General features: G+C 40.5%; 4 protein-coding genes across 4 annotated transcripts; 2 read left to right on the forward strand and 2 right to left on the reverse strand.

Annotated features, from left to right (window-relative positions):
* Positions 1-1,031: 1,031 nt before the first annotated feature.
* atp6v1f (ATPase H+ transporting V1 subunit F) lies at positions 1,032-2,828 on the reverse strand. Its single transcript, XM_028449268.1, has 2 exons — positions 2,605-2,828; positions 1,032-1,332 (listed from the first exon to the last, which is right to left on the reverse strand). Exons 1-2 carry the CDS (start codon positions 2,760-2,762, stop codon positions 1,131-1,133), a joined length of 360 nt encoding a protein of 119 aa, XP_028305069.1. The 5' UTR covers positions 2,763-2,828; the 3' UTR covers positions 1,032-1,130.
* Positions 2,829-2,940: 112 nt separating this feature from the next.
* Positions 2,941-4,439, forward strand: lamtor4 (late endosomal/lysosomal adaptor, MAPK and MTOR activator 4). The gene is made up of 4 exons (XM_028449269.1): positions 2,941-3,190; positions 3,279-3,362; positions 4,035-4,152; positions 4,260-4,439. The coding sequence occupies exons 1-4, from the start codon at positions 3,188-3,190 to the stop codon at positions 4,355-4,357; spliced, it is 303 nt and encodes a 100-aa protein (XP_028305070.1). The 5' UTR covers positions 2,941-3,187; the 3' UTR covers positions 4,358-4,439.
* LOC114464754 (ADP-ribosylation factor 4) lies at positions 4,413-7,915 on the reverse strand. The gene is made up of 6 exons (XM_028449267.1): positions 7,710-7,915; positions 5,679-5,759; positions 5,497-5,606; positions 5,283-5,354; positions 5,092-5,217; positions 4,413-5,016 (listed from the first exon to the last, which is right to left on the reverse strand). The coding sequence occupies exons 1-6, from the start codon at positions 7,774-7,776 to the stop codon at positions 4,930-4,932; spliced, it is 543 nt and encodes a 180-aa protein (XP_028305068.1). The 5' UTR covers positions 7,777-7,915; the 3' UTR covers positions 4,413-4,929.
* Positions 7,916-16,987: 9,072 nt separating this feature from the next.
* LOC114465154 (23 kDa integral membrane protein-like) lies at positions 16,988-20,814 on the forward strand. Its single transcript, XM_028449977.1, has 8 exons — positions 16,988-17,108; positions 17,917-17,985; positions 18,626-18,742; positions 18,820-18,894; positions 18,980-19,075; positions 19,431-19,535; positions 19,611-19,727; positions 20,241-20,814. The coding sequence occupies exons 1-8, from the start codon at positions 17,049-17,051 to the stop codon at positions 20,376-20,378; spliced, it is 777 nt and encodes a 258-aa protein (XP_028305778.1). The 5' UTR covers positions 16,988-17,048; the 3' UTR covers positions 20,379-20,814.
* The last annotated feature ends 3,138 nt before the right edge of the window (positions 20,815-23,952 follow it).

Genomic DNA, 23,952 nt, shown 5'->3' on the forward strand with positions numbered 1-23,952 from the left:
ATATAGAGTTTTCCTCTGTATTATAAAATGAATGCATACAAAGTAATAAAATAAAAAATAATTATTTTTGTATAGTGGTACAGTATATTGCAGTACTAATGTATGGTTGTCACAAAATTCCACGGCACATTGTTTAAGAATCAGTGTCTTACAAAATAAAAGCATGATTTCCCCTTACTCACACAAAAATAACACACACACACACACCTGTATAGAGGAAGAGGAGCAGCACAGACACAGACGACCACCATCATCATCACCGTGGTCTTCGTCGCCATGGGAGCAGCTGAAAGCTTCATCCTGGTTTCACCCTCCGTCTCTCCTCCTGCTGACTTTATATCACCCAGCAGGGCGGCGCCGTCCTCGCCCCAAGGACAGCTGAAGGTCATGGAGTGAGTGATGAAGACGCTCAATGTCAAGTCAATGTTTGCTCTTCGTCCTCCACGACCTCGAACACACTTCCAGTCTGAGTTCAACTGGTTTCAACGGCTTTGATGGTTCATCAACTTACACAACTTCACAGCAACAGTTATTAACAAAAACACATACAATTTATAACAACACACAAACTGTAGCAAAAACTAGAATATTTGCATTTCCTGAAGAAAGTGCAAGTGATGATGGAGGTGCAGAACTGTGTCACTGAACACTGCATTAGCATTTACCTAGCATTAGCACTAGCCTAGCATTAACTTTAGTATTTGCTTAGCATTAACCTAATATTATCATCAGCTAGCATTACATTAGCTTAACTACATTTATATTAGCTAGTATTAACATTAACAAAGCATTAACTAACATTAGCATTTGCTAGCATTAGCTTTAACAAAACATTAATCTAGCATTTGCCCAGAATTAGCACTAGCCCAGTATTAGCCTTGCCTCTGTGAAATAATGCTGAAGACACAGTATGATGAATATTGTTGAAATAGGATGAGGGATCTGAAACAATTGAAATAGTTGTTTTTTAAAAAACTGAAAAAGGGTTGAAAAACACACACACGCGCGTTTCTAATGATGACAAAGCCAAATGACAATCATCACAACATCATGTTTATTAATAATAAGTTACAACATGTGGAACAAACAGCAGGTCAGAGGAATGACGGTGGGTCGACGAGGGGGCGGGGTCAGCGAAAGTCCTCTGCGGAGAACATTCCCTTAGCACGGCGCAGGATGGAGTCCTTGGAGGCGTCGTACGGGTGCTCCTTGGACGGGATCTCCAGCACGGCGGGGATGGATTGGAGGTGGGCGTCGATGGCGTGACGGATCATCTCAGCGATGAACTGGTTAATGAGGACGATGCCGATGTCGCTACGAGCCAAAAAACTCCTGCACAGAAAATTAATTATTATGAGTTATTACACTGTCGTCAGATAACAGGAAGCACACCTAATATCACAGGATTTCACAATAAAGGACATGTTGTTTTTCAGGCTGCTCACAGTATTGATCAAGGGCGTCAAACTCATTTTAGTTCAGCTATGAAATATAAAGTCAGCACAGAAAAGCCACAGATTTTAAGAGGAAAAATTAGCAATTTTAACAATAATTTCCCTAAGTTTGCACTATGATAATATATATAAGTAATAAGTGACAGATTTCAGTCCCTACCTTTTTTAAATTTCATGGATTTTGTGACAAATTTGTTATTCAATTTGGGGAAATTATATGAAATAATTTGATTAAAATTTAATTCTCTGAACAATTTCAGGTTTTAAAATGACTGCAGTCATGATAAAAGTGTGGGAAAATATATTGTGGAGTTTAATTTCATGTGTTTATTTAAAAATGCTGAGGTATCTATAACCGCATTATTTCGTAATTTACACAATAATTATTTATTTTACGTTCTCCTGCGAGCTGAATTGGATGGCCTCTAAAGGGCCGGATTTGGTCCCTGGCCTTGAGTTTGACACATACGGTATAGATAAATACAGTATTATAAACTAGTTAAATACATCTAAATAAACGTATTACATATCAATACGAATTAAAAAAATATCCATGAGGCAATTAAAAAATGATATAATAGAAAAGCACGTAACCAGATCCCCGTCTCTTTCTTTATACATGAACTTAAATAATTGTTACCTAACAATACTGACTGTGTATTTAATAGCATCACTTTGTTCTATTCAGTGATGTCCTGAGGTTTCATATCTGCAGATATGGGTCATTTTGGTCATGAACCTGCTGCAGACAGAGGTCCAGCCTTAGATGGAAGGTTTTCTTAAAAGACTCTGGTAACCATGTGACAAACAGCTGGTCCTAATGATAGTGCTGATCGTTGAACATCAGTGTGTGACGTCACATGCGAACACAGGATTTATCCGCTCTAGCACGAGGGCCTAAAGTCACATGACCAGACTCACTTCACTTGTTAGTAATCAGCCTCTCCATCGGTTCTGTAGCAGCCCTGGCGCTATACACAACACCATCACTTTGTTACGGTCCAATGATCCGTGCGGCCGTGTTCGGCTCTGTTCTAAGATTTAATATCTGCAGATTCAGGTGTTTTTGTGCTTTAGTCCCACCTGACAGAGCGGCTAAGGACCGCCTTAAATCAACCTTTATCTAAGCTGACTCTGGTCTGGGCCTTACTTGAAGGTCTCCTCGATTTCGGTGACGCTCGTGTCCTTCTCCACGACCAAGAAATTCGGTTTCCGGTTCTTGTTGAGCTCTCCGACCCCGCCCAGCAGAAAGCCGGTGCATGTGTCCTCGTCCCCGATCACCGCGATCAGCTTCCCGCGGCCTGCCATGGTGCTACCGACGATCCGTCTGTCACGGTCTGTGGTCACCTGACCGAGTCAGCTGACCGCCCACGATGACGTCACTGAAGGCTGCCTTCACGTGCCTGTCAACTCAATGTTTTTAATAGTGGGAATAATAACAAACTATTACATCATTAATGCTACATTTACTAACTAATGTGGAAAATTAGTAAAATATAATATAGTAAAACACAACATAATATAAGATCAAATACAACTTAAAATACCATAATATATGATACAACTAAATACAATGTAATATTATTATTATTTTTTTGTTCGTTTTCTTTTACATTTAGGACCATAAATAGTCTGTACGAAGGACCTTGAACGCCTCAGTGGTCACATGATTTTCTCGTCAGACCGGAAGTGAAGCGCTTAGTGAAAACATCGACAGAAGAAGAAGAAGAAGGATGGTGAGTGTGTGTGTGTTCTAATTCTGTTTTTATCTTTTTAGTGAGTTTGATCCGTGCTGCGTTCACGGACCGTACTGCTGTGTTTCAGAGCATCGCTGCCCTCACCGCGGGTTTGGATCGAATCCCAGATCAGTTAGGATATCTGGTTATTAGCGAGGACGGAGTGTTGGCTGTGAGTGACACACACACACACACACACACACACACGTTAGGTTTCTGGCCGACTTGCTCTGATGTCACGGGCACGTGGGGTACGGAAAGCTCGTGAGACCAGCCGTCTGGTTCAGCTTCTGCAGGGGCTTCTTGGCCCCGTGCATGGCGGGAAAACGCCCATCTGTCAGCAGAGAACTGACAGATGATTGGCTCAGAGTTCAGGGACAAAACGATATGAAACGTCCAAATAATGAATTTTTGCTTTAAAAAAAAAAAGAATACATTTTTTTTTTGTGTGTGTTCTTGTTTTCAAAGTGAACAGACACATTTATTTGATTATGTTAGAATTAGGCTTATAATCTCAGTACGTACAGACACCGGTACATCTCTGTATTACCATCACTAACAACCTCCATAGTTTAGAACTATGAGTCATCACATTTCATGGTGAGAAACGTTTGGTTTCAGCTTGTGAATTTGTAAAAGAACCATTCTATCTATCTATATCTATCATATATGCTGATGATCTCCTGCGTAGAGATAGGAGTCTAGTGTATCTTCCATTTCAATCTCTTCCTAGAGGATGTAAGCCAACGTGTTATAGACAGATTTGTAGCCCCGCCCCCATTGTGCCTGTCTACTTTGGCTGACACACATTCCTCTGAATCATGCTGATGACCTTTGACCTCAGTCAGCAGGTGAGCTGGAGAACGATGAGCACACTGCAGGTGTGATGATGCAGATGGTCCGAACAGCCAATCGCTTCACGTTACCGGGGTCAGCTGACCCGCCCTTCAAACGCATGTCAGGTAGCACACAGTAAAATGTGGTGATCGTGTTATCTGGTGACTGGATAATAAATGTGCTCAGAAGTCAGTGCTGCGTTCACTGACCCTCGGTGTCTGTGCTCTGTCAGTGATCCTGGAGGACTTTGTCTACGCGGTGACGGTTTCTGGCCAGAAAGTGTTTGTGGTGAAACGTCAACACAACCAGCAGGAGCCAATCAGTGTGTGAGGATGAGGAGCACACCACTTCCTGTTTGTGTGACTTTCATGTAAATAAAGACTTATTTCATTAAAGATTTTTATTTCCTTTCTGTGAGAAACTTGTTTTTACAGCAGCACTTGAACACATCAGCCAGGATTTTGTGACATTTCATGACACGTGAATATAGAGCAGTAGAAGTGCATCGTGTTGGTTAGATTCCTGCTAAGAATGAGTCAGCACTTACAATAATGACCAGCTGAAGTGTTACACCCACTGGTTTCTACGGAAACAGGAAGTGTCATCAGAAGAAAACAGGTTTTTATTGCATCGTCGCCGTGACGACATTCCTTCAGTGACGACACGGCTTCACGGAATGAGTAGTCACCTAGGATAAGCCCCACCCCCAAAAAACAAGCCCTGCCCCTTTAGAACCATCACCTGCGGTTTGCTCCGCCCACATCCGTGACTGGATAAAACATGCTGAATAAAACAGAAACAGCTCAGAGTCCCAGACTTCCTGTCATCAGATAACTTAAAACAGTTTGTGACACAACACCCCTCCCCCTCCTCCATGACATCACTGCCCTTGGTCATGTGACCTATGACTTGCACAGCTCATTGGACAGCCAATCCAGGCCCTCGTACAGACCGTTCCCCTGCGTGGCACACGTGGCCTGGATGAACCACTGAAAGAGAGGACACACCCACATCACTGACAGCAACCAATCACTGCTTTCTCCTCTGTTAGTCATGTGACTCACTGTCTTGTTACGCAGAGCGTTCAGCCCCAGCGTCTCCGTCAGCTCACTGCTCGCCATCGCGTTTGGTAGATCCTGTTTGTTAGCGAAGACCAGCAGCACCGCGTCTCTCAGCTCGTCCTCCTGCAGCTAGAGAGAGAGGTCAAAGGTCGTTTGTTAATGATGGATCGGATGATAGATGGATGGTGACTCACCATCTTGTGCAGCTCGTCCTTGGCCTCTACGACCCTCTCTCTGTCGTTACTGTCCACCACGAAGATCAGGCCCTGCACAGACACTGTGGTCACCCACACTGAGCCAGTACCTGAACGCATCACATACCAGATACTACTGCACCAGGACCAGCCCCTATGTTTACTGGTTCATAAAACACAAAGGCACTGGTTTAGGACCAGTATGAACCAGTACCTGTGTATTCTGGAAGTAGTGTCTCCACAGAGGTCTGATCTTGTCCTGTCCGCCCACGTCCCAGACGGTGAAACAGATGTTTTTGTACTCGACCGTCTCCACGTTGAACCCTGGAACACAGACAGTAAACACACCACGGTGAGCGGAGGCATCTGATTGGTCAAGGGCCGACGTTGACTAACCAATGGTTGGGATGGTGGTGACGATCTCTCCCAGTTTCAGTTTGTAGAGGATAGTGGTTTTACCGGCCGCATCCAGACCCACTGCAAGCAGAGTACAGAGTTACACAGGGACCCTGAACGCACCACACTGACCAGAGCACAGAGTTACACAGGGACCCTGAACACTAGGAGTGTGACGATATCTAAATACGGCGATATATCACGATATTTTTCCGCACGATCGATTATCGATATGCTCCCGCTAAGTATTGATTTTTTTTTTTTTTTAAAAAAAAAAACCTTTTCTGTTTTTTTCACTAAAATGTGCAGGAACATGTTGTCAGTGTTTGTTGAAGGAACCAATATATTGTTTACTGTAATATTTCACTATAATGATGTCACTATTAATAAAGACCCTATTTATTGTTTAGATAAATCACTATTAGAGATACTTATTAGTTTACATTGGTATGTTGACACTTATTTACAGAAATGTTGCACTAAAATAATGTCACTGTTCATAGAACACTTTCTATTTATCGTTTTTCAGAGATACAAAATAAAAATTGTATTTTTTCACTTAATCTTTTACTTATCATAGATTATCATAGATTGATTTCTGACCAATATATCGATAATCGCAGAATCGCCATATCGTGAGATAATCGTTACTGTGAGCCTTGTATCGCGTATCGTATCGTGAGGTACACAGAGGTTCCCACCCCTACTGAACACACCACGCTAACCTGGTTACTACCGATGACCTTTAGTTTATTATTAACGATTAAGTTATAATAATTAGTTAACAACACCTAACCAGTCTATAGTTAACTGTCAATTTGCTATAGTCATCAGTTAAATTAGTTAACTAGTCAATTATCAACTATTTACTATTAAAAAGATTAAGATTAAAGATTAAATTAAAGGTTCCAGAGATCAGGGTCCATCTATAGTCAGTAAAATGATGGTCCATTGTTCTATGAATCTGTGATGAACACATTTATTTATTCATCTGAATAATATCCACTGTTATCCAGGAACGTTTATTATTATTATTATTATTATTATAGTCATCTTAAAGATGGAAATCCTGGTTTAATCACTAATAAAATGGGTTCAAAGTGTCAATTTTGGAACAATTAGTTTACACTGATAAATAATGAACATAATAAATCATAAATGTAGTTAAATTGGTAAAAAAAAATAAACATAAAATGGGATGAACAGAGGTTAAAAGTGACAATAATAGGTCAACGTATGTGCAACGTTAGGTGTAAAAGTAGTGGAAAGGGTTTATAAGTGTTGAACATGTCTTAAAAGTGGGAAAAAGGTATTAAAATGTGATGTAGAAGTGTCAGAAATAGAAGTGATGTAGCAAAAGTCACCATACAGTGATTCTGCCATAATCGATATATTGGAAGAAATTTCATCCACGATAGATTACAATATCTGTGTCAATGAAGAAATTCAGAATTTATTGATTGCAATTAATTTATTTCACAATCAAGTATAACACACACACACACACGTTGTACTGTGTATGTACTGCATTATCTGTGTGTAACACATATATATATTTGGTGCCAGTATATCGATAACATACGGCAAGACAAAATATTGCGATATATTGTATCAATATTTTGGCACACCACTAGTTTCTTGAAGGCATCTGGTGACCCCCTCCCAGTGTCTCGCGACCCCAAATAGAGTCCTGGACCCAAGGTTGAGAACCACTGAGTTAGTGGGAATAGTATTAGTAATTAGTAAGTCTACTAATGACAGGTCTATGGAGTTAATCATCAGATTATTAGTTGATTATTGACAGGTTGGGTTAACTAAATAACACTAGGCATGCGCACACAGGTTAGTAGGATTAGTTGACAGATGGGTTGGTTAAGTAACAGATAACCAGTAAACCTCCTGGTTCTCTGTGTGGTTAGCTAAGTAAGCTAGGTTAGCTTTAGCACTGCTAAATGGTCCTGAGTCTGGTTTAGTCAGAGCGGGTTAGTTAGTGGTTAGGACTAGTGATGGTAACTAGTTACTTTAACTCACCCATCAGGATCCTCATCTGCTTCTTCCCGAAGAAGCGCGAGAACAACGAAGAGATGGTCAGACCCATTTCACACTGACCGGATTACTGACGGGGGCCCAGGTCAGGAATCGGATTACAGACCACAAACGGGTCGAGAATCAGACTACAGCCCGGCTCAGTGCCACGTCCAGGCCAACGCGGAATAAATGACGTCATCGCTTTGAACAAACTTTATCAACAACACACAGCGACGTTGCCTTCACGGACCAAACAAAGTGTCGGAGTATCCTGTTTTCCCCTCATTTTAGGACAATTGTTCCTTTTTTATGCTTTATTTGAAACAAACGATGTTTAAATGTAACAAACAAAGGTAGATGTGTGTTAGGGGTGTTATAGCTTGACTGGTTACCATGTCATCTTAAAGCTAGTCTTTGACACATCACGTGATTGAACCAGTTGGTGTTATGGTTCACCTGGTGACTGTATTATCTTGTCACTGCACGTGCGACAGGTCAAGAGTTATTTCCTGAAAAACCGCTTCGTGCGCATTGAAGCCATAGACATTATATACATAGACGCCGCATCGACTGTGGAGGGACAAACAGTGAGGAAAATAGAGGAGTGCAAAGGTTACAAACAGATAAAGGAAGAAACATTAATCGTGGATAAGAACATTCATGGTAGATGTAATAAACTCTGATGCGTCTAGTCTGCCGGAAACTCAAGAAAAGGAAGAAGACTGAGGAGGAACACGTCAACAAGCGCCGCCATCTTGGACAGGTGGTGATGGAGGCAGCAGTGCATAGACATTATGACAGAAAGAGGTATTTCTCAATCTCTAAGTAGAAATATTCGTTGAATTTTTAACCGATTTCCAAACTGTTAATTTTTTTAAAAAAACGTCACAAATGTAGCTATGATACAAGGTGTTTGGATATATTTAAAATGCTGGTTTTACCACTCAACACTTAATCTCTACACCCACAACCTTCAATATTTCAGTTCTTTGGCTACAATAATTAATGATGATGATATAATAGTAATAGTGATAGAAATAATATTCGTGGTTACATTATTATTATTATTATTTTTATTATTATTTGTAATAATGATAATAATAATAAAAAAATAATATAAGAATCCAGTAACTATAATACAACAATAAAAACAATAACATTAATAATAAACAATATTCATTAATGATGATAATAATGTAATAATAATAATAGCAATAATAATATTAATAATAATGCAGCGAGAATACCACTAACTATAATATTAAGTATTAATTAAAAAAACAATAATATGAGACTATAATGACAATTATAAGAATAGCAATAACAATAATACAGTCGTTGTACAATTATACAATAATAATAATTGTCAAATGCAATGTATAGTTTAAACAATGTTGTTAATAACAACCTGAGCACGTTTTCTAGGTTCCTTTTGTTCTATTTGTGTCTATCAATCTATCTATCTATCTATCTATCTATCAAATCTATCATGTCTGACGTTTGTTACTGTGAGAATTGTTTGAGAATTGAGTGATTTTTGGCAACTTTAATAGTATAAACACATCATTCCTCTATAGATGTAATACACTGTAAGAGTGGATTGTCACCTGTCCAAGATGGCCGCCCTGTTGACGCAAAATGAGTGTCACCAACTAAACCACTACCTCTTTATTCACTACACCACAGGGTTTGTTTTGTTGGGATCAGAGAAGGTTTGAGCTGCGTTCTTGTACAAGTGACTCACTTCTCCTCCTCCTCCTCTTCCTCCTCCTCCTCTTCCTCCTCCTCCTCTTCCTCCTCCACATTCCTGGGTAAATCCTTCCTTTTCTCTCAAACTATGACTCAGTAAAGTTGAAACACAGTCAACTCTTAGAACATGTAGAGATTAAAGCTGCTTTAATCAGATTATTTTATTATCATATCTCACGGTTTGTTAGAAACCAGTCATTAGTTAGTCCTGGAACAATATTTCTCAGTGAACTATTGGAACAACTTTGTTACCAAAAATTCAAATGAAAGAATGAGAACGTTTCATCAATGACAGACATCATACGACTCCTACACTGTCTGTAATACTTTACACAGTTACTTTATTACTGATGTTCAATCAATCAATCAATCAATCTTTATTTGTATAGCGCCAAATCATAACCAATGGTATCTCAAGGCACTTTACAGTAGAGCAGTCTTAAGGACGGACTCTTCATTTTATGGATACACACATGTGCATATATACGTATATACACATACATATGTATCCCACACCCAACATGAATTCATCATGGAGGCAAGGAAAACCTTCTGTTAAGCAGCAGGAACCTTGTGTGGATCACATTCCTATGATGAACAGCCATCCACGTTATGCTGTGTTGGGTGTGTGCAGAGGAAAGGGTGGAGACAGAGTTGTTGAGACTCTGTAACTCCACACTGAGGATCCCACGGACCTGCAAGACAAAAACCAGAAGGAGTACAGGAGCAAACACACAAGGGAAGAAGCAGACATAGAGGGAGTGTTTGAAAGAGGAATGGGACCCTCTCCGGTCCCTCTCTAACCTAAATGACCTCTCTCTTAACGCCCTCTCCAACCTCTCTCCAACCGAGCATGCCAGACCCCCCCCCCCGGCAGTCTATGCCTATTGCATCTTAACTATGAGCTATGAGCTGGTTCCTAACTAAAAGCTTTATCAAAGAGGAATGTTTTGAGCCTAACCTTAAAGGTAGAGAGGGTGTCTGCCCCCCGAACCGTGGTTGGTAGATGGTTCCAGAGAAGTGGGGCCTGATAACTGAAAGCTCTTCCTCCTATACTACTTTTAGAGACGAATGGAACAACGAGTAGTCCAGCATTTTGAGAGCGTAGTGTTCTGGGGGGATTGTATGGCACTACAAGCTCCTTGAGATAGACTGGTGCCTGTCCATTTAGGGCTTTATAAGTGAGAAGAAGAATCTTGAATTCTATTCTATATTTTATGGGAAGCCAATGCAGAGAGGCTAATACAGGAGTAATGTGATCTCTTCTCCTAGTTTTAGTCAGTACACGTGCTGCAGCATTTTGAACCAGCTGAAGTGTCTTAAGCGACTTGCTCGGGCAGCCTGCTAAAAGAGAATTACAATAATCCAGTCTAGAGGTAACAAAAGCATGGACTAGTTTTTCGGCGTCGCCCTGAGACAGGATAGATCTGATTTTAGCAATGTTACGGAGATGAAAGAAGGCAGTTCTTGAAGTTTGTTTTATGTGAGAGTTGAAGGATAAATCCTGATCAAATAGAACCCCAAGGTTTCTAACAGTTGTGCTTTGTGCCAGAGTAATGCCATCTAGGGCAGTTAGGCTAGCATAGGTTTCTCTAAGGTGTCGCGGGCCCAGTACAATGACCTCAGTCTTGTCTGAGTTAAGAAGAAGAAAATTTTGGTCCATCCAGGCCCTAATGTCCTTTAGACAGGCCTCAAGTTTAGATAGCTGATTTGTCTCACCTGGCTTCATTGATACATACAGTTGGGTATCATCAGCATAGCAGTGGAAGTTAACAGAGTATTTTCTCATAACATTACCAAGGGGGATCATATAGATACAGAAGAGGATTGGACCTAGCACAGAGCCCTGAGGAACCCCGTAGCTTACTTTAGTGTACACAGAAGACCTATTATTCACGTGTACAAACTGGTACCTATCAGATAGGTAGGACTTAAACCAGTTTAGGGCAGTCCCTGTGATTCCAAGTAATTTCTCTAATCTCTCTAGTAGAATATAGTGATCTATAGTGTCAAAAGCTGCACTAAGATCTAATAAAACCAGCACTGAGAGTCGTCCTTCATCTGAAGCCCAGAGTAGATCATTAGTTACTTTAACTAAAGCAGTCTCTGTGCTGTGTTGAGCTCTAAAGCCTGACTGGAAGTCCTCGAACAGGCTGTTGTTTTGAAGAAATTCACAGAGCTGAGCCGCCACAACTTTCTCAAGAATCTTTGAAATAAAAGGAAGATTAGATATAGGCCTGTAGTTTGCTAAAGTGCTGGAATCAAGAGTAGGTTTTTTGAGAAGGGGTTTGATTACAGCTACTTTAAAGGACTGTGGCACGTAGCCTATTGATAGGGATATATTTATTGTCTCCAACAAAGATGGGCAGACTAGGGGAATAACTTCTTTAAACAGCTTAGTTGGGATCGGATCTGAAAGGCAGGTCGATGGTTTGGAGGATGAAATAATAGAGTTAAGTTCCTGAAGTCCTATATGTGTGAAACAGTTTAGGTTAGGCCTATTTACATTTAATGGTACAGCAGGCCCAGGTGAAGGCAGGGAGTGGCTAATTTTATCTCTAATCTTGTGAATTTTATCGTTAAAAAATGTCATAAAGTCCTCACATTGAGGGCTAGAGGAATCATGGGCTCAATAGAGCTCTGACTTTGTGTTAGCCTGGCTACAGTGCTGAAAAGGTACCTCGGATTATTTTTATTTTCTTCAATTAGTGAGGAATAGTATGTAGATCGACTATGTCGTAAGGCTGTCATGTATTTACTATGGCTTTCTTGCCAAAGTATTCGTGACTCCTCTGTTTTATTGGAGCGCCACATTCTCTCTAATTTACGGGTTGTTTGTTTGAGTGAGTGAGTTTCAGAGCTAAACCACGGAGCTTTCCTCTGACGTTTAATAGTTTTTTCCCTCAATGGGGCAATTGAGTCCAAGGTGGATTTTAGTAGACTAGCAGAGCTATCGACAAGCAGATCCAGTTGAGAGGGGTTATAATTAATATCATAGTTATTTATTGGATGGTGCACTGAGTTTAAGGCAGCAGGAATGGCCTCTTTAAATTTAGCCACAGCACTATTGGACAGATTTCTACTCCTAACTATTTTATTGCACAGTGCGAGATCCTCTAGGATAATGTTAAAAGATATTAAAATCTCCTACTATCAGTATTTTATCAGAACTGAGGACTAAGTTTGATATAAACTCAGAGAATTCTGATAGAAATTCAGAATAAGGGCCTGGAGGACGGTAAATTATCGCAAATAAGACTGGCTGGCAGGTTTTTGATTCGATATGAGATAAATTTAGAACCAGGCTTTCAAAGGAAGTGTAACTGGCCTTTGGTTTAGGATAGATTAGGAGAGAGGAATGATAAATAGCTGCTACACCACCTCCACGGCCTGTGTCTCGTGGCATATGAGTATTTAAATGACTGGGAGGAGTGGCTTCATTTAAACTAACATATTCATCTTGATACAGCCATGTTTCAGTTAAACAGAATAAATCAAAGTTATTTTCTGAGATAAGGTCATTTACTAGTAGAGATTTGGATCTCAGTGATCTAATATTTAATAGAGCACATCTAATGCTTTTATGTTTTGGTGTTTCTAGATTTGAGATTTTAATTTTGTTCAGATTTTTATAATTGATAGCTCTTTTATTTGATTTTATGTTAAAATCATTGTGAAATATGGGTCGGGGGACTGACACCGTCTCTATAAAATAATATTCATCACCATCACAACAGTTGTCATGGCGATGAACACAGCTATCATAATAGCAATGGGAGGGAAACTGTCCTAAGGCAAGCGCAGAGGGGCGTGGAGGACTCCGCCTCTGTAACATGGTCTCATTCATGAGATGTCATAAATGTGCCATGTTTTCTGATAGTAGAGATGCTCCCTCCAAAGTAGGATGGATTCCATCTCTTCCTATCAGGTTCGGTTTTCCCCAGAAGGATCTCCAATTATCAATGAAGCCCACCTCGTTTTCTGGACACCACCTCGATAGCCAGCGGTTAAATGATGACATGCGGCTATACATGTCATCACTGGTCAGATTTGGTAAGGGACCAGAGAAAATTACGGAGTCCGACATTGTTTTAGCATAAGCACAAACTGATTCAATGTTCACTTTGGTTGCTTCCGACTGACGACGTCGGGAGTCATTAGTGCCGACATGGAGGACTATCCTATCAAACTTACGATTACTCTTTGCAACTTTAGATTTGATTCTATGTCGCCCGCTCTGGCCCCTGGGATGCACCTCACGATGCCCGCTGACTTCGCTAGCTTCACGTTTCTCACTATGGAGTCGCCAATTATCAGAGTTTGTTCCCCGGTGAGTGTGATGTCCTCACAGAGGGGGGAGAACCTGTTTGAGACGTGAACATGGTGGTGTCCCGAGCGGCTTTTTGACCTTCGACTATGCTTACCACGGACAGTAACCCACTCATTGCTGGCCGGGGGGGAGGCTAAGCTAGCGCTAGCACGGTCCGCACCGGCTAGGTCCTGCTTGCTAGCTTCAGTTTTGGTATCAGGGGTGCGGAACCGCTTCTCCAGATTATTGATCCTCGCCTCCATATCTAACAGTACGCTACACTTTATGCAACTACCATTGTCCCTAAAGGAGGACGAGGAGTAACTAAACATCTGACACACCGGGCAGGAGAGCGGAGGGGAGGAGAGAGAAGCCATAGGTGCTAAATTTAAGCTAAGCTAAGCTAAGGACAAAAGGAAGTTTAAAGGAGATTGTACTGCCTATAAGAGGCGAGATTGCTTTTTACTTAACCTTCGTACGTTTAACTGTACGGTAAAAAATTAAAACAAGTGTTTTCAAGGCTAAAATATCAATGACAACAAGTTTGATTAGAGTTAGCAGAACACAGTAGTAGAGCGCTGCAAGCAGCGGTAGAGTGTAAACAGGAAATGATCGATACGTCACCACGTCAGCACGTCAACACAGCCATTATCATTAACATTAACTAACATGTTAGTTAATGTTAACTGATTGTAGCTGATGTTAGCTAATATTAGCTAATGGTAGCTGATGTTAGCTAATGTTAGCTGATGTTAGTTTATGTTAGCTGATGTGAGTTTGCTGTAGCTGATGTTAGCTAATATTAGCTATAGGTAGCTGATGTTAGCTAATATTAGTTAATGGTAGCTGACGTTAGCTAATGTTAACTGATGTTAGCTAATATTAGCTAATGGTTGTTGATGTTAGCTAATGTTAACTGATTGTAGCTGATGTTAGCTAATATTAGCTATAGGTAGCTGATGTTAGCTAATATTAGTTAATGGAAGCTGACGTTAGCTAATGTTAACTGATTGTAGCTGATGTTAGCTAATGGTAGCCGATGTTAACTGATTGTAGCTGATGTTTGCTAATGGTAGCCAATGTTAACTGATTGTAGCTGATGTTAGCTAATATTAGCTAATGGTAGCTGATGTTAGCTAATCTTAACTGATTGTAGCTGATGTTAGCTAATATTAGCTAATGGTAACTGATGTTAGCTGATTTTTGCTGATGTTAGCTAATTGTAAGTGTCATTGAAATTACTTTGCACTTAAAGACATTAATCATTTTTGTTTCAAAGGCTAAATATTTTTTGTTGAAAATTATTATAGTTTATACTGTAACAATATGTTGTATTTTCTAAATAAGATACATTTATTTAGCTATGATGTGAAATTTTATTTATTTTGTGATACACCCTTATTATTGCGAGGTTTTAGTTTAGTATAAGAGGCTGAGAGACCTGCATTCACCCGGAAATGCAAGAGACTTTGATTGAGCGACCTGCAGCAGCGAGGCCAGCTGCACATGGTATTTTGAGATTATTGTTTTGAATTTTTCTGTAAATGTGTAAGCTACTGTTCTAATTATTGTATGTCAATTTAGAACGCACCAGACTGTTAAGACTATCTGCCCAAGAACCTCCGAAGTGACAGGCGGCCACGAGGTAGTTCATTTTGTTTAGTACATGTGTTACCTGTGACCAAGTTATGTGTCTAAAGTTTGTATGTACTTCATGTCCTGTAGTTTTCACGGCGTTCATTCACCAAAGTAAAGCGCCCGTCTTTGAGAAGCCGTGCCTGTGTCGTCATTTCGGAGCCACACTCATGTTAGCTGATTGTAGCTGATGTTAGTTTATGTTAGCTGATGTGAGTTTGCTGTAGCTGATGTTAGCTAATATTAGCTAATGGTAGCTGATGTTAGCTAATATTAGCTAATGGTAGCTGACGTTAGCTAATGTTAACTGATTGTAGCTAATGTTAGCTAATATTAGTTAATGGTAGCTGATGTTAGCTAATATTAGCTAATGGTAGCTGATGTTAGCTAATATTAGCTAATGGTAGCTGATGTTAGCTAATATTAGCTAATGGTAGCTGATGTTAGCTAATATTAGCTAATGGTAGCTGACGTTAGCTAATGTTAACTGATTGTAGTTAATGTTAGCTAATGGTAGCCGATGTTAACTGATTGTAGCTAATGTTAGCGCAGATAACAAAGAGAGACTGGGCCGTGTCTGTACCACATCTACCTTACGTTTGGCAGGAAAGAAATAATTAAAAATAAAAAAACACTGGTGATTTTTATTTACATTTTACAAGTCGGTTTTTACTCAATTTTGCATTATTTCTTTCAATAGTTATTGAACATTAAAAAAAGCTAAAATTAACAAAAAATAATCACTATAATATACTTATAATAAAAAATATACAAAAGGGTATTTTAGCTAAATAAGAGTTGTAGTATGACTAAATAAAGAACGTCAACATCCGCAGTAAATTCGATCATGTTACTATGCATGATCACAGACTTATTGAATATTCTATATTTATTGTGTCGGTGGTTGCACTTTGTTGACGGTCCCTGCGCAACATCTCAGTGTCAGCTGTTCATAGAAAACAATGAGATATTTCCTGATGAAATGATCAATAATTGTATTGAAGATCAGCTCGTTGCAGCTTGTAGCTCATTGGCTATCTCATATTTATAACTTTACTGAAGTCCTGATGTGGTGATCTATATTATCCTGATTTATTATACTACACTATTGTTTAGTTATCTCGAGATAATTATCCCATTATCACGGGAAAACGGAGAAAATAAAATGTATGAAAGCATGGCCCTTTAGGGCTCCCGTAATTATTGATATGTGTATATATATATATATATTCTGTGTTTATTTGCTCTTGTTTATTTTTGGGGTTTTTCCTGCTGTAACTACCTGACAGTCCTCACTGAGGGAAAACAAAGGATTATTCTCAAACTATTGAGATATTCAGTCAGTGTAAGTAACTGTAAATATGTTGAATTATAATAACGGATCGTGTTCAGACATCACACTGAATCTCTCCAGCTCTGGTTTCCTGTAAATTTCCACCAGTGTTCCCACTTTCCATTTCCCAGCATTCCCGCCCTCCTGCTCCACTTTCCGCCCAGGCAACTCCGTATATGGGCCGACAAATAGGCAAAACCACGCCCCTTCCAGGAAACCACGCCCCCTGTGTATAAAGCCCCTCTCCGCCGGTGAGCCTTCGGTTATCGTGAGGTTGTCTTTAAACAGTTGTTACAGGTCTTTGAACGCAGCACAGATGACGCTGATCAACTCGACCCTTAAACGGGTCTTTATCATCTTCAACATTTTCTTTGCGGTGAGTTTTTTAAAACATGTTTGACTCCTAAAAACTGTCTAATCGATCAATAATCGTGATATGTATCGTTTTTGTGCGTTTTTCGTGTAACTTGTGTGTAGTTGACGTGTGTGCGCACTGGGCGCGTGGCTGTGAATCCAAAAGTCTCAAGGCACTTATTGTAATATTTTTACCTTTTTCCCTCAAAAAAAACTTTATTTTTCACTTCCAGATTATCTTTTAATTAAATTGCAGCTTAATCAGTCGATAATCACTTAAGAAACACTTTAAAAACGTATACGTCTTCAAAAAACAGTTTTCTTTAAAAGTGACCGAGCCTCGTTCCTTCAAAATAAGACTTTCCACAATAAAAGAGGGCGAGGTTGTTATTTTTACTGTCCCGTGTTTGGTTTCACAGCAGCTGGCCTCTAATCAAAAGCAGCTTTTATTGTGGTGGGTTGAACTGGTTCCTCTGGTTTACATTAAAAAAATTGTTTATTAATGTTGCATAAGAGGAGGGACGGGTTGCCAGGTTGGATGGATGAAACCAGGTTAAATGTGAGCTAGGTGTGTGTTTTTAACTCACGTGTCATCAGATGAACTGAACACACACACACACCTTCAGTGTTTGTTTAGCATTAAATGACCCTGAACTGAACCACACACACACACACACAATATCTCCACTTGTGAGGAAGTCATCTGGTTTATTATAAAATGGCGGCTGATATCTCAGGTTTCAGTGAAACCGATGAACAGATTTACATGCTGAACACATGCAAATACCTGTGCGTGTGTGCTTATGTGTGTGTGTTTTTGTGTGTTGCAGATCATCGGTGGGATCATCATCGCCCTCGCTCTGCTCTCTCAGATACTCACCAGCATCGGTGGACAAAATGTGAGTTACACGTTACGCCTAAAGACCAAAAGATTAGGACTATAGTCAACCTAGGAAATGGTTGTTCGACCAAGACTATGGCACACGTAGCGATTGGTCGAGCAAAAAAAAAAAAAAACCGTAGAATGATCAGGTGCAGAGGAGAACAAGGAGAAAGAAAGAGAGACATATATTCTGTTTTGGTGTTTTGTGGTGTAGATTTACTTTTAAACACAGACCATTTATAATATGAACCTTATTCAAGCTTTAACCAGAACCTGACAAAGCAAAAGTGAAACCTACAGGTCTGATAAACATTATATATTTATATCATTATATATTTCCCTCATACAAATGACATATTTACATTAGTTTTAATGGTAAACCTGTTTTTATTATTAAACTGATGATGTCAACATCAGATCAGCGCACAGGGAAACAAATGCACATCAAACACAGGTGTACAGTGTGTGCCCGCTGCACCAGAGACAGTGGATCTATTTACATGATCCACGTATCAAATATAAGGATAATCCATGTTATTTTCTTACACCCTTAGTTCAAACTGAGACTTCAATGATGTTTCCATGGGTTTTTTTGCATATTTTAACCGTTAGATGATCATAGATTGATATGGATCATAACATTAATTGTTTGTCAGGTTGAAGGCCGCACCATAGGCATCATCGCACTCTACATCTTTGGCGGCGTTACCATGGTGATCTCCATTCTGGGAGCATACGGTGCGCACAAGGAGAGCCGGGCCGCGCTGATCGTGGTAAGGCCTTCAAAATAAAAGTCTCTGGAGTGTAGTGTTTTAAAATTCGTTAAAGACGCGTGTGATGCTTCCTGTAGTTCCTGGTGTGCATGGTGATCGGGACTCTGGGAATGCTGAGAGGAGGATTCACCGCCGCCATCATTCGTCCAACGGTGAGGCAACGACGACACACACACGGGCAACGACGACACACACACACACGGGCTGTTATTAATCATCACATATTAATGTTCACAGCTTCCCGACACTCTGGAGATGAAGTTCAAGGCTCTGCTTCCTCTGGACGAGGCCGCCTACGATGTGAAGGACATGGCCGACAAACTCCAATCACAGGTCAGTGTGGCCCTTTGATCGGCCAATCATAGGCCAGAGGATCAGAATCAGGAAGAGATGTGAGCAATGTGAACGAGGACATTGAAGTGCTCAGTGTCAGAAACCAGGCAGTCTCAGGATAACATGACCAATCCAACTGTAACAACGTTATTTGTTAATGTGATGAGCAGTCATGAGATAATCTGATCACTAGTTGAACCATAACACCCATGGTAGGAGCATGGTGACCTAACAGCGTGTTGCTCATAAAGACACGGGCTTAGGACGAGGGAAACCATTTGAAGTGTTTCAGTGGTTTTGGTGACCGTGTGATCAGATGGCAAGGCTAATGCTAATGCTAACTCTTGTGTTGCAGCTGCACTGCTGTGGCCTGTTCAGCTACACAGACTGGAGGAGCAACATTCCCAACTCGTGTCTCTGTGACGACGAATTGTACCAGTGTCAGAAGGTCCGATACGGCGTGAGTATTCACTCAGGTAATCAATCACTGACCTTCACGGCTCACTGTGACCTTTAACTTTTGGCCGTCCCACAGGAAATGATGCTGTCTGCGTCGGTATACACTAAAACCTGCTACCCCATCATCCAGTACGTCATCTTGCTGGTGACCGACATCTCGCTGGCAGTCTTCCTCACGCTGGGCGTTCTCGCGGTGAGTTCAACCTATTTATTCCGTTACAGTAGCTGCTGTTTCTCGTGTGTCCACTGGGGGTCGCAGTGTTTCAGTGAAACAGAACCAGAGCTCACCAACAGGGGGCACAACTTTCCCATCAGCTGATTCAAATAAACTTATATTTATGTATTTGAATGAATATGAAAATACATTAAAGAATTTTAACTTAAAATAATTATAAACTACATTTTTAAAGTAGTTTCTGAATTAAATAAAAACAATATAATTGTAGGAATCAGAGTTGGGGTCAATTGTAATTGATAATTAATTACATATGACATAATTGGAAAAATCTGTTACTGTTGTAATCGTAATTGAGGTCACATAATTAATTTTTAATTGTAATTGGCATGGAAATTGTATAAAACTGTTATTACTTTCATTTTAATTGTAATTAGAAAAATGCCAGTCATTGTAATGCAATCATAATTGAGTTGTAATTGTAATTGAATGGGAATCTTTGAGTTTTAAACGCGTCACCTCCTCCTTCAGCTCCTCGGTATGATCCTCTCGTCCCTGATGATCCATCAGATGCGACGCCCCGCCCCCCCTGTCGTCCTCTCCGTTCCCGCCATTTTCACTCCGTCTCCACCAAAATACCAGGAGCTGCACAACCCACCTGGCTACTGAAGGGGCGGTGCTTAGTGCTAAGGTGACCCCACCATCACTAGGAGCTGCACTACCTGGCATGTTACTGAAGGAGGTGGGGCTTTATGTCCAGGCTCCGCCCACTCTCCCTAATCAGTTAATTTTCTCTGTTGATGATTTATTTTATTTTCTCATGTTTTTTGGCTGCTGTTTTATCTTGTTTGTTTTCCCTAAAGTTTAAAAATATATGTAGGAAAAACCACTGTTTTCTCGTCTTTATCTTTATTTTTGACAATCGCACAAAACTACTTAATTTTTTAGCTGAGCTTTTATACTGGAAACCGTGTGGAAGTAGAAGGAAGTGGAGGCCCAATGTTGGATGAACTTTGACTTTTGTAATAATGTGATAAATAACTCACTGACTCGTCTGCTTTGTTTATATTTTCCTTTCTCACACCTACATAAATATATACATATATATTAGGTCTGTGAATGGAATCATTTTCACTTTTTGTGTTTTTTTTTAAGAAGAAGAAAAAAATCTTAAACTTTAATGAAGAAAACTGACATTTCCATTAAGGTGCAAAGATGTACTAAATATGTCAAAGACGACTGTTTGAATGAAATTTGACATTTGTTTTGATATGGGTTTGAATGGGCCCACTCATTTTAATCAAGGCCCGCCCAGATACTGTTCATCCAATAACAAGCCCAAGGAAAGCTTTGAGTGAAAGTGTTTCAGCCAATCAACGGCTTGCATCCCACATGGACTCTTAAGCCCCACCTACAAGTTGCGTCTGCACGAGGAAGTCACTGTTCTCATGCTGTGTTCAATGACACTCAGGATTCTGGCTTTATGGACTCGGGGTCGCTACCTGGAGGCGGAGCTTCTATACTGTAAAGTCAAACTTACTCTAAAAATAATTTCTTTGGCATCTCATAATGATGGCACCTGTGTAGAGCCATATGTTGGTGGTAAAACAGTGATTATAAGCATTTTAATGGTAAAAACTTTAGGAATATTCACCATATATGTAACATATCAAGGTTAGAGAAGAAGAATAAAGCCTTGGAGGATAAACTGGTGGACTTGGAAACAAGGGTTTTTTGTGTTCTGGTTTATGAGCCCTCAGACATGTTCAAGCTTTGGATATTAATATACTGTACATGATGAAATCCATTACTAGACAGGATAAAAATTCCTACTATTGTTGATGAAGTTGTAGGGGAACAAAGTGTAAATTAATTCATATTCAAAAATATTAATTATTAATTTTAATATGTTTGTTGCCAGAGGTGTCATCTAGAATTGAGTTTTAAGTGTTCTAGATCACTTTATTCTAATTAATTGTTACAGTTACCTGTTTTGTAGTGGGTTCTTGACGTCAGAATAGAGGTTTAATAAAAGTTTAAATATCAATAACAAAAGCAGCATTTACAATATGTACATGTTTGTTTTACAAGCAGCTATTCACATAGGTTACACATATGATGATGATAAATAATAGGCAGTTTCACAGGTATTCAGTTATTTTGACCCATCCATAAAATGTGCATTTGTACACAGGCGCTGGTATATACAGTATATATATTATAAAATGTATCTTGATTTGTGGAGAGGTTTTATATGGGTTTTCAAACGCTCTGAGGAAGAGGAAGAAGGAAAAATGGAAAGTTAAAGTAATGAAATTAATAAAACTTTACCAAAATTAAAATTATGGACTATGAATCTAGAACTTTTGATTGAGAGAATTTAAGTTATAAACCACCTTTTTGCCAGAATTGTGTGTGCGTGCAGTTTTACCTTTTCTCGAACAGGCGTGATGACGACAGCTCCTTCTGTGTAACCAGCAGCGAGTGGGGAAAAAGCTTTTCCGAGAATGTTTTCATTTATCCACTGTATACGGGCCCGCAGGGATGCTGTCAGCTTGGGTGGGTTCTGGTTCTCCTTCTCACATGGTACGACTCCTGGGCGTTGATGGGTAGTTTAACCAACACGTTCTAGAATCAAAGATGCTAGAGATTGTTTAAAGTGTAGCAATGCTGGAGGACAACGCCACCTGGGGGCCTGCATCCCAGGATATAACCCTTGACAAAATAGGCACAATGTTCAGGATAAAACCCACAGGCAGAGAACGTGGTTCCGCTCAATTAAAACTACTTTATTAACAATTATTAAAAAAACAAACTAAACACAGGAAACCAGATGGTACGAGGAACAAACTAAACACAGGAAACCAGATGGTACGAGGACCTGCAAAGGAAAAACAACAGACAGGGCTGGGGCTTACCACGACAGCGGTAACAAAAGGGGAGGATCCAAACTCAACAACACCCGTGGGACAGCAACCAGACAAAGTGAAACACACGGAACCACCACCATGGAACCGCTCTCGCCTACAGGCTCCCAGCACCTGGCAAACAAGAAGAAAACACCATCAAACATACAGAAATGGCAGCCCTCATACCATAAAAAAAAAACAAATGAGCACAACCCAAATAAACCATAAAACAGCACAAATGGAAAATACGAATAAACAAATTAGCAAAAACTCAACACATTGGGTTATGAAAACACAAATTATAATGGAAGTAAATGATAAAACGTTGAATCTGCGGCTTTAAGCAGCAGAGGCCAGCTACTGTCCCAGGCACAGAAGGACAGAGTCACAGCAGCCACAGACACCAACTGGAGGATGCCACAGTGATGTGAATGGGATAACGAGGAGAACCAAAACAGCAGCGTGGACTCAGAAACCGGCAGCTGATGACCACATACTGTAAAATAAACATATCAATAAATCAAGAACTAATCTTAAAAGAACAAATACAAGTTTGGGCTGAAATTGAACTTACAACCCGGCTGTCAGGTTGAGTAATCGCGCTGCAGGAGGAGGTAAACATACGGCTCAGACTCCACAAAGGAGGGCTGAAAAAGAGTTTTAAATTAACTTCTCCAGACCATCCTCCGCTCCCCATAAGGCAGACAATCCAGCGCCCTACCTGCAGGATTAGTACTGCGCACACACACGAGCTCCGGGAAGCAGCTCCGCTCCCAGCCACACCACTACAACAGAGGAAAACCTGGGTAAACACAGCGCCCCAAGGATCAAAAACAGTGCATGCATACCTTGCTATGCACGCAGCTCCGCACCGGCACAGCGTCAGATTCCCCGCACACACACACGTCAAATCCGTGAAGGAGGAAGAGGGAGACAGAAGAAGAGGCCAGCTGGGTGCGTTTATATGCAGTGCACTAATTACTGAATGGCCGCACTGCCCCCCTGTGGTAGGGAGAGTAACTCCCTCTTGCCACATCTACCCCCAGGTTTTGCATCGTCGTCCCGACGATGACCTGCAGGTCAGACACTAGCACCAGGGTCGAAAAACGGCTATTTGGAAATTAAACACAGGCTGCGTTGGCCTACTATCCGTGCCCACAGCTGAGGGGAGATGGTAAACATTAGAATGGTGTCCAGCTGTGGAGCGAGCAGTCCGCCGTAAGCCCTGCTGGCTCGGGCCGGGTTGCTCTGATGGGGGCAACGTGTCGCTCCTTGATACAGGAGAAGCTTCTGAATTGTCCGGGAACTCCCGCTGAGCTACAGCATAGGAAGTT

The sequence above is a fragment of the Gouania willdenowi genome, chromosome 6 (genome assembly GCF_900634775.1).
Source record: "Gouania willdenowi chromosome 6, fGouWil2.1, whole genome shotgun sequence".
NCBI lineage: Eukaryota > Metazoa > Chordata > Actinopteri > Blenniiformes > Gobiesocidae > Gouania > Gouania willdenowi.

Bases quoted from the DNA above. Each gene is read 5' to 3' on its own strand.
- lamtor4 (XM_028449269.1), top strand. The intron at 3,363-4,034 runs GTGAGTGACACA...CTTTGACCTCAG, and splicing joins GCGAGGACGGAGTGTTGGCT to TCAGCAGGTGAGCTGGAGAA. The intron at 4,153-4,259 runs GTAGCACACAGT...GTGCTCTGTCAG, and splicing joins GCCCTTCAAACGCATGTCAG to TGATCCTGGAGGACTTTGTC.
- atp6v1f (XM_028449268.1), bottom strand. From the start codon at position 2,762: ATGGCAGGCCGCGGGAAGCTGATCGCGGTGATCGGGGACGAGGACACA. The intron at 1,333-2,604 runs GTAAGGCCCAGA...TTTTCTGTGCAG, and splicing joins GAAATCGAGGAGACCTTCAA to GAGTTTTTTGGCTCGTAGCG.
- LOC114465154 (XM_028449977.1), top strand. From the start codon at position 17,049: ATGACGCTGATCAACTCGACCCTTAAACGGGTCTTTATCATCTTCAAC. The intron at 17,986-18,625 runs GTGAGTTACACG...ATTGTTTGTCAG, and splicing joins CCAGCATCGGTGGACAAAAT to GTTGAAGGCCGCACCATAGG. The intron at 19,076-19,430 runs GTCAGTGTGGCC...CTTGTGTTGCAG, and splicing joins CCGACAAACTCCAATCACAG to CTGCACTGCTGTGGCCTGTT.
- LOC114464754 (XM_028449267.1), bottom strand. From the start codon at position 7,776: ATGGGTCTGACCATCTCTTCGTTGTTCTCGCGCTTCTTCGGGAAGAAG. The intron at 5,607-5,678 runs GTTAGTCAACGT...TCTGTGTTCCAG, and splicing joins CACCACCATCCCAACCATTG to GGTTCAACGTGGAGACGGTC. The intron at 5,017-5,091 runs GTGAGTCACATG...CCTCTCTTTCAG, and splicing joins ACGCTCTGCGTAACAAGACA to TGGTTCATCCAGGCCACGTG.